This window comes from Etheostoma spectabile, chromosome 15 (assembly GCF_008692095.1).
Source record: "Etheostoma spectabile isolate EspeVRDwgs_2016 chromosome 15, UIUC_Espe_1.0, whole genome shotgun sequence".
NCBI lineage: Eukaryota > Metazoa > Chordata > Actinopteri > Perciformes > Percidae > Etheostoma > Etheostoma spectabile.
In genome coordinates, this window is record NC_045747.1 from 12,876,969 (window position 1) to 12,886,782 (window position 9,814).

At 39.8% G+C, this 9,814-nt stretch overlaps 2 protein-coding genes across 4 annotated transcripts in view; one reads left to right on the forward strand and one right to left on the reverse strand.

Moving 5' to 3' along the window:
• zc3h7a (zinc finger CCCH-type containing 7A) overlaps nt 1-4,951 on the reverse strand; it is a 14,353-nt gene extending 9,402 nt beyond the window's left edge. For both annotated transcript variants that reach the window (XM_032537725.1, XM_032537724.1), the window contains exons 1-4: nt 4,752-4,951; nt 3,396-3,495; nt 2,188-2,227; nt 1,812-2,015 (exon numbers count right to left, since the gene is read on the reverse strand). In XM_032537725.1, coding sequence (XP_032393616.1) covers nt 1,812-2,015; nt 2,188-2,227; nt 3,396-3,463 — 312 coding nt within the window. In that variant the 5' untranslated portion in view covers nt 3,464-3,495; nt 4,752-4,951. The remainder of the gene's footprint in view (nt 1-1,811; nt 2,016-2,187; nt 2,228-3,395; nt 3,496-4,751) is intronic.
• A 2,762-nt stretch (nt 4,952-7,713) lies between these two features.
• pla2g10 (phospholipase A2 group X) overlaps nt 7,714-9,814 on the forward strand; it is a 13,048-nt gene continuing 10,947 nt past the window's right edge. For both annotated transcript variants that reach the window (XM_032537542.1, XM_032537541.1), the window contains exon 1: nt 7,714-7,816. In XM_032537542.1, the coding sequence (XP_032393433.1) occupies nt 7,780-7,816 (37 nt within the window). In that variant the 5' untranslated portion in view covers nt 7,714-7,779. The remainder of the gene's footprint in view (nt 7,817-9,814) is intronic.

The following is a 9,814-nucleotide window of genomic DNA, read 5'->3' on the forward strand; positions in this document are numbered from 1 at the left end:
ATATAAATACAGCACATTTACATTTATGGCTGTGTGTGTGTGTGGTTCTGCAAAGAAATAAATAGAATTGTTAAGGCTATCATACACAATGCAATCATAATGCAATGTAACTGTAGCATGTAAATAATGCACCTAGAATGTGAGCGAGGGTGTTCAACAATCACCTTTATATATTGCATCAACAGCCAGGTGTAACCCAGCTAACAGGTGAAGAAAACAAACACATTCACTAGCAAACTTACTTTAAATTTGCAAGAAGTATAGACAAATACAACTACAGGTTTAAATGAACGGACAACATAACTTATACAACTTACAGGTCTCAAAAACGCACACACAACACACACTATCACAACGGATTATCCTCTGACGGGACAGCGAGTCTCTTTCTTTTCCCTCACTTTTTTCTCCATGTGGCGTGCACCCCCGCTCATGGTGTGAGGCGCGTGTCCGCGCTATTCTCCGACATGTACTCACAGTCCCGCCTGATAGACGACCTTCTGTACAAAACTAAAGTAACGAGCCAGTTTTGTCAAATGTAAGGAGTAGAAAGTACCGACATGTTTTAAAATGTAATAAGTAAAAGTAAAAAGTCGCCACAAAAATAAAAAGTACTTTACTCAAGTTTACTTGAGTAAAGTAACTAAGTATTTGTACTTCGTTACTTCCCATCTCTGTTCATTGTGGATGCATCTCACAACTTTCAGGTGGATCATTATTTGACACATTCATGTTGTCAAAATAGGGCTATTGCAACTGATTTCAGATTACAATCCTAAATCTGTGTATTAAGAGGCTGGAAAATGAATTGTTGAATGTAAACACCAGTTAAAGGTGCTCTAAGCAACGACACGCGGGTTTTAGGCTACAACATTTGTTGTCACATTCAGCAAACATCTCCTCACTATCCACTAGCTGCCTGGCCCCTGAACACACTGTAAAACAAAACAAAAAAACACGTGGCCGCTGTGGACAGCCCAGGCTCCACAAACGCCAACAAAAACAAACTGCCAGCCTGCACCACCAAACAGTGTTCCCGCGTTCCAGCCAATAACCAAAAAGGATTCAGAGGTGGAGGCGGGGGTGTTCGTAGGCTACGCGGAAGCACGGAAGGGAAGGAGAGCGGCAGGGATGAGGAGGAGGGAGGGGCGAGATAGCCTTGTTCTTTTAGAAAATACTTTGAATATCACCAAGAAGTAACGTCACCCAACATCGTTTAGAGCACCTTTAAGAGCAACAATTTGTGTTATTTTAAAATATTATTTTGACATTTTAGGAAGTATATTTGCTTTCTTCAGAGTTAGATGAAAAGATTGTATGTCTTTGTCATGGAGTATTGTCACCATGGGGTTGCCGGGCAACCAGAGAAACTCCAGGAAGGGACTGTGCCCAGGCGCACACACATTAATTAACAAGGTCAGCCTTGCCCCACTAGTTAAAACTTAATTATGCCTTATGAACCTGCCTTTGTCTCCACAACCTCTGAAGTATTGTCTTGTGCTTTCATATGAACAGTTAGCAAGCTCAAAAAGTAAAGCTGGTGAAGAAAAGATCCTCTTTTTGGTCTTATTAGCATGCTTAGAGTGTGAAATGAAGTAAAACCAATACATTTTTAACTAAAAGTGTGAAGGTCCTATTAATACATTGCAAACTATTATATAAGACCAAAACAGCTTGTTGTATTTTGGACTTTAACTGCACTATTTACATGCAGAAACAACTTTTTGGTAGAGTCAAAGTGAAAGGGACATCAAAGTGATTGTGATGAAAACTGAAGCGAGACTCAAGTGTGATGGTCTCCACCTACTTACCGGAACAACGTTTAGGTACGCGGCAGCTCGATTTGCATACAGCTTTTCCAGTAATCCTGTCGGAACACAGATATCTTCCGAGTCAGCATACTCCGCTATACTCAAGGCTTCGGTGTACATCTCGATGGATTTTGTCCACTCCCCTTCTTTAAACACGTCATTTCCTTCTCCAAAAAGATTCCACACAAGATCCTTAATGAAAACCTGAAATATTAAGAGAACCACGTCAATACAAAATATACATAGTGCAGCCGAATTGTCCTTTCATTCAAGCACCAGTATGTTGGGGCAAAGTTGCCTTTCATGTCCATTAATCAGTTCAGCTCTATACAAGTGTTTATACAAAATGAGAGTGTATCAAAATGTATGGACTTACGTCATAATGCTCTTGACTTCCAGGAAATGGAAGGGTTGATCTAAAAGCAAAAGGAAGTTCATGTTACACACCTTTAAAGTGTCAGCAGAACAAGAACATACATTAGGATGAGACGTAACAGACTGTTCAATTGCATTCAGAGCTCATAATGTTTCACTCAGTACAAAGTAGAACTGCAAGTAAATTAATAATAGGGTCATCCTTTACATCTTATTTAAGTAAATAAGGCTTTAAAGTGTATATTCTACATCTCGTAACATGGTTCAAAGACGTTGATACGGATCTGTCACAAATTTCCATTTAAAAAGGGTAAAATAATACACATTTGCATGCTGACACAGAACTAAAAGGTCCAGCCGAGATTAATATCAGCAAGAGTTCTTAATCATTTGGCACATTGTAAAATTGGGCAGATAAATTGTTTCACTTGAAACTAGCTATATAAATAAAGGTTGCGTTATTAAATGTCATGGAGCATTTAGTAATAATAATTGGGAGGTTGTTTGTTATGCTGCTATCCATTTCAGCTGCCGTCTGGGTTTTGAAGGCATCTTTCCTCTTTCTGTGTACCAGTCTCAGACAACTTAACACATTGTGACATTAATTAAGTTTCAAGTTTGACTGCATAGCGATGACGACCTGGGAAGTATTTTAAGTATCACTTTTGTTTTTCAAATAAAAGGCTTTGTCAGATTAGATAAAAATGCAACACTGCGCTGCCTGGCACAGCTCTGAAAACAATATGGGCGCACTGCGAGTCTGTCTGATGCATGAATACAAAGCTGAGATCAGGAGAACATCCCACATTAAAAACAAAAGTCACGTGAAGCCAGTAATCAGCTGTCACACTGACACCCAGCTGATCTGAACAACAATGCAGAATGCAAAGCTGACAAATCATTGTTGCATCATGCAGTCTACAGAGATGCCCACACTGTTTCATTTAAAAAAGGACATGCAAACACAGGCAGACGTGTACGTGTGTAGCTGGTACGAGTCTTCATCTGGTTACCTTCTGCAATATTTCCAAGATAGGATGACAAAAAAAAAAAAAAAAGACTAGTGGACATGGCAACATCAGGAAGTTTCAAACATAGGAACAGTCATTACACACGTCTGCTTACTTCTTAGGGCATAAAGTATTATATTAGTAATATTCAGTTACACTCCCAACTTTGATGACCAGTGATCTGAACCATGACACTTACTGGATGAACTGTAGGCCTTTCTGAATCTCCTGCCAGCGACTTCGTCTGTCCTGACATGCTCCAGACATGTTTGTATTAATGGCCACTCCTCTGTCAGCACCTGAAATTGTATAATGCATACATTATATTATTTGGTGAAAGCCACTGGCAAAAAAACAAAACACAGCAACAATACAACATTAAAGCACTCCTTGCTTCAAAAATCCCCATCAGCAGGTTGCCCAACTGGTTTACTCCCACTTGAATACGCGCTGTGTTCACAGGCAATCATTTTACCGAAAGGCTAATTGCCTTCAATGGTTAAAGCTTCCGCATTTCTCGTAGTAATGACGATACACGTGTAGTTCCGGAAATCAAGGCGTAACATTTTTATTAGCTTGCGAGCGGATAACGTTACCAAAACAGCTCAGTTTAAATCAACCTTAACCTGAAAAACTGTTTAAACATAGCACCTGAAAGTAGGAGGTCCATTATCGGACATCAATTCGTCAGCACTGCCTAGTATTTCAGCTTTCAAGCAAGTACAAGTGCTTCACATGATAGCAATATGAAACAGGTAGGTTTTAACAGGCAGTGCCGAATAGTTTGTATTGGAGCATATGGTGTTATTGTCAGCCATTCGTGTTATTGACATGGTTTAGAACATTTCCTGTCACGTCGCATAACACCACCAACCCTATACAATCGTAGCTAATAGACATGTTTTTTTATTCTACACTAGTTGCTAATCATTTGAGCATCTGGGTTACAGGTAAAACAGGGAGCTGGTAAAAAGCTTTAGAAGGGTGCTCCTGTCAGTTTTGGTCAGCAAAGCCAAAATTCACTTCACTCTAGGAACAGGTTTGTGTATAGACGCTTTTCATTGCGCAACACTCGTGTCTATTTCAAGACGACGGGTTCACGGAGGAGAAACACGTCGTTTAGAGTTAAGTTTTCACGAGCGAGGAAGCACCTCGTACATGGGGGTTGTCCGATATTGGACGCATGGCATTTAGAGCACGTGTGTTACCCGCGGTCGAGGAACCGCCGAGAGTAGAGCCATCAGCATCTGCTAGCAAAAGATAGCAATATGTAGCCTACATAGTTTAAGCGCTGCCAACAAATCTGAACCGATTGAACTCAACAGTGTTCTCCGGTGCTGGAAACACACCGGTCTAACCAGCTCACGTCGCATGGCGTTACCAGACTAAGTTTCTAGGAAGTGCACTGAACCTAACAAAGCATAGGCATGCCCAAGTTAAACTAACGTTAGTTCCCCCAACGCAAACAATAGCGAGCAGTAGATGTTTAGCTCCCCGCCTGAGACCAGGTAAATATCACACGAATTAACCAACAATGCCTGCCGTTCGTACTTACATGAATGGATCTTTATTCCAAACAACCCTTATGTCGGTTATCTAAAAGGAGGGAAAGAGATTTCTCGTTCTAGCTAAAATAACTTGGCTAGATGTGCTGTATCGCCGAAGGCCGCCCTTTGCTTCTTCTTCTTCTATTTTGGCTCGAGGTAGAGCGAACAGCGACACCAGCGCAGTGCTGCCACCGGCCGATAGTGGAAGGACACGGAAACATTTCACATGGAAAATAGCAACGCAACTTCAACAAGCATGGATCAATAAACCAATAAGTATATAATACTATTCATAATACATTAAATGGCTATATACATCACAAATAAAATGAATTACATATCTGTTGTTTTATACATTTAAGTTGTTGTTTATTTGTTACATTTTGATATGCTAATGTGGATGATTTCCTTGAGGGTAATAGCTCACTGAAAACTGTTGGGATGTGTGGATCAAATGTCTTTGTTTTGAGCCACATTATCTACAAACAAAACTAGCCAGTGAGTGAGTATACACGTAATTTCTTCACTTTTTCTTTAAACAACGAAAACTGCACATCAAGGGAACGGAGCCAAGGCATGCCTTTTTATTTCAGAAGCACATCAAAAGTAAAAAAAAGTGTGTATTATTTCAGAAATTGCACATATGACTGATTTCATCTTTATTTTTGCCAATATATTTATACTGAAAATCCACACAGAGGACTCCATCTTAAGTCTAACATTGTCAATCCTTCAGGCCTTTTGCTAATATAATGTCAAGACGCTGTTGCCTGCACTGCCAACCCATCAAATCTGTAACACACATCACAGTTCAGACTTTTAATCCCGAAGCAATGGAAATCCCTCTCGCCCATGACTCTCCTTCCTCCAAATATTATAATGGCCTTCCAGACCCGCTGGAAAAAACGAGAAGAGAGAGAAAAAAAAAAAAGACACCTTATTACGGTATTGGACCTTCATGATTCAGGAGCTAGCCTGGAACAAAGCCAGTGCCAAAGGAGGGAATACTTTCAACAAAAGCACAATAAGACGTTTGAAGTATAGTGCTGCTGACATTAAAGGACAACAGTTTCCTTACAAAGAACATTCTTTGTTGGGACATAGTATTTAATCTGTCAGTCTATATGTCCCATTTAAGTTTATGGTCGAGCAGCATGCCGAGGTGCTTATACTCTGTGACAGTATCTAAAGGAACCCCTTATGTAAGAGAGGGTTTAGGGGACTGTTCTTTTCTAAAAATCAATTGACATCTCCTTGTTTTGGAGGTATTTAAGATTAGGTTTGACTTCTCACACCAGTCATTAAAAAAGTCAAGAACTGGCCCATGCTCCTCTTCCTGATCATATAGGAGACTAACAAGGGCGGTATCATCCGCGTACTTAATAAAGTGCCTGTTAGGAAAAGCATTTCATGCACATACCCTCAGCTGGACTGAACACAGTTTTCCCCAAGAACACTTGGTTTATTCTTATAACTAAACTTCATAATTCTCTGGATTTTTCACAGGCTGAAACTCAGCTTGTCCAGTGTTTCTCATTTAATCTGAAATATGTATTTTTGGATCATTTGTTTAGGGGCTATCTCATCATTTGTCGTGCAGTATCTCACCCTCAGTTGATGTCAAGAAGAGAAGTATTGAACACCAGAAATTGATTCTGCTTTCTGTTCAGTTCATTGCACAATTGCAGCTTATTCAGGCGTTTCTGTCAGGTGTGCTCAGCTCGATTTGATCTAAATGTTGACTGGATGTTTTGTAGATGGATAGAACTGAAAAATTATCAGATATAGAGGGATCAGAGGGAGGTGTCTCCTCTCAGAAAGTGCAGGCATCCTGGCAGCTACAAAAACTGCCAGGAGGAGGCGCTTATCTCACATTGTGCAGAAGCATTGCTGAGGGATTGAATCACAAAACCTTTTGAATATGTCCCCTGTTATCAAACCCTATGTGTGTCTTTTATGATTTAGCTGCCCCGACATTACCACATTATGAATGACTATAGAGTCCAGTGCGAGAGAGCTGAAAATATACTTTCAGAACAAAGATGAAACCCAAAGATACGACACAATTCTCGCCATTTTCAAATCAGGTCGGCAATTTGTCAAATAAACAATCTCCGCTGCTGAATTTAGACACTTGGAGTGCTGCTCTGTAAATCTTCCTGACAATAATGATAGCTATTTGCTTTATGGAAAGAAGGTCTGTTCTACTCACCCTGCTGACATGTTGATGTGCAAGAGGAAGGAGAAGGATGGAGTTTTTATGATTATGGATGGGAAAACTATATTATTAGAGTATAAGTACCATAATTTGCATGTCTAGGTGCATTTATTTTGAGGAAGTGGAACCTCATATTGTGTTGCTTACAGAAATTAAACATGTGCTGCATCAGCAGAAATGAACCCTCACTGAAAATCTGTTCCTCAACTCGCATAGTGTTTTCCATACTTTTATTTTGTTTAGTTCATTTCCCATGATGTGATGTATATGAACATAGAGTACTTGGAAAGTTCAAAATGACAAATAAAAGTGCTGGATTTGTGTTTTTGTCTTCCTGCAATTATTTTACCCAGGGTTCAGTAAGCTTTTTTCTTGAATATTGTTGTGCAGGATCGGTGCAGCATTTTTAGAGGCAAAGACACAAATTACATTTAGACAGGAAATAAGAATGTAAAAAGGTCTTGATTAATAGACATTTATGAATTTATTGCTACATGTGTATATTTAATTTGTATATAAATCCCAAATCTGTTCCATCTCTAAAAAGGGTCAAATCTATTTCATCTGGTACAAAACATTACTACAGCATGACATCTGAGAATGCACAGATGCAAACACTGGTCCCAGAGCTGAGAAGAAGCAGGAATAACCTGCATGCTGTTTCCTCTAGGGGGCTTACAAGTACACAAACATTGGATTAGCTTCTGGCCAATGAGATTATTCAAACAGCATCTAAAAACAGCTCTCCACCCATTTCTACACTCACTTAGTGTCAGTGAACGACACTTGGTGTGGAGTTCAGCCGCTTGTTGCATGCCATGACTGCGTTTTACCGAATACTTCTCCTGTTAACTGGTAAGCTGACTATGTACTTTGTAGTGGAGCTCCAACTATGAAATGCTTAGACTTGAGAAGTCATTGTAAAAGCACAAGGGTGCACTCCCTTTGTATCTTTACAATAACTTAAGATAGCAATACCCTAGAATGAAACTACCTGTGGTTATACGCATAGGGATTCAGTGGAAGTCTTATTCTAAGGTAGCATGTGCAAACAAATTTCTGGTGTTCATAAGGGGTGAGGAAGTGGAAAGTCAATCCTCTGACTCCTATTTACTTTGTACTGAGGCATTGTGCAGAAACACGGGCATGTAGAAAGAAACATACAGACTGAAAATGTGCATGTGCCTTTCCAGACTTCTTAGATGCTGTAGCCTCTCACGTGGAACACAGCTCAGTTGCCAGTTTATAACACCAAGTAAAACTATTGCATACAAGTCCTGCAAAAATGTTCAGTTTTTGTTTAAACTGTTTTAATGAGGTAATTTAACCTACCCTCATTGATATAGGGCCTACATGCAGGGTGGGCAAAATAATAGAAACACCCCTGTAACACAATAGCCTACACTTTACCACATCATCACCCTCTAAAATGATCATAAAGTTGAATCAACACCTTTCTTCAACAAAAATGGAACATTATAACCTTCATGAAGGTAAGATTTGTTTTTTGCAAGGGTGTTGTAGACTGCATTAGTTTTAATTAGCCCAAATGCAGAACAGGACAGGGTTGGTGGTGAAAAAGGTGAGCTTTTATTGAAGACAAAAATATACTTAATTGCAGGCATGTAGACAGGTGAGTCCGGGTGATGGAATGCTGATGGTATTGACAAACAGGGATGAGCACAGGTAGCCTATGGGCTATTGTTGCCTGGGCAACTGCTCGTTAATTTAGTTTGTTTCAGAAAGCAGGTTTAGTGAAAACTTGTGAACTAGTGGGGGGGGGGGGGGGGGGAAAGTGAGTTTGTCAACCCGGGATGAGGGAAACTCTGGGTTTTCAATTTCAGAAAGGGAGGTTAATCAAACATAAGTGGGAGGGGGGGGTAACTCCAGCCTGTTTCAGAATGAGAGGTAAATGTTAAATGGTGCTGCATTAGGTAAATGTTAAATGGTGCTGCAACCTCAGAATGGGATTAGTGGTAGCCTAGGCCTAGTTTACTTTTTTGCCCGCAGAGCTGGATTAAAACTGCCAGCTGTGAGAAGCATTTGATATAACGTCAAGCAACCATCCTGCATCATTAACTTAATGTGAAGTTGGCCTATTTTATCAGAAGCATTTTCGTGGAGTAAGCTAATGATTCATTAAAAACAAATGATTCTTTTAATGATAAACACACAGTAAATTGTGTCTGTGCATCATTGTGAATTAGTTATTTTACGGATATCAAAAGTTCCAGTTCACAGAGCATTTGAGAACCTGGGGATTGAGCAAAATATTTTTACTAGCTGTAGTCATGTTGTAATTGTTCCTTCTACTATATTTACAGTACTGTGCAAAATGCTGTAAACTAAGAATGCTTTCAAAAATATATATTTTTTTAAAATCAATTTACAAAATGCAAAGTGAGCGAACAAAAGAAAAATCTAAATCACATCACTATTTGGTGTTACTCCCCCATGCCTTCAAACCAGCATCAATTCTTGTAGATACACTTATAAAAAGTCTGCAAAGGTTGAGGATCGTAGATACAGTGGTCGGCTAAGGAAACTTAGTGCAGTAGATGAAAAACACATCAAGCTTATTTCCCCTTACGAAATCGGAAGATGCCCAGCAGTGACATCAGCTCAGAACTGTCAGAAACCGGTGGAAGCCAGGTACACCCATCTACTGTCCGGAGAGGTCTGGCCAGAAGTTCGCTTCATGGAAGAGTTGCAGCTAAAAAGCCCTACCTCTGATGTAGAAACAAGGCCAAGCGACTCAACTATGCATTTAAACATAGGAACTGGGGTGTAGAGCAGGTGCTGTGGACTGATGAGTCCAAATTTGAAACATTTGGCTGTAGGAGAAGACAGTTT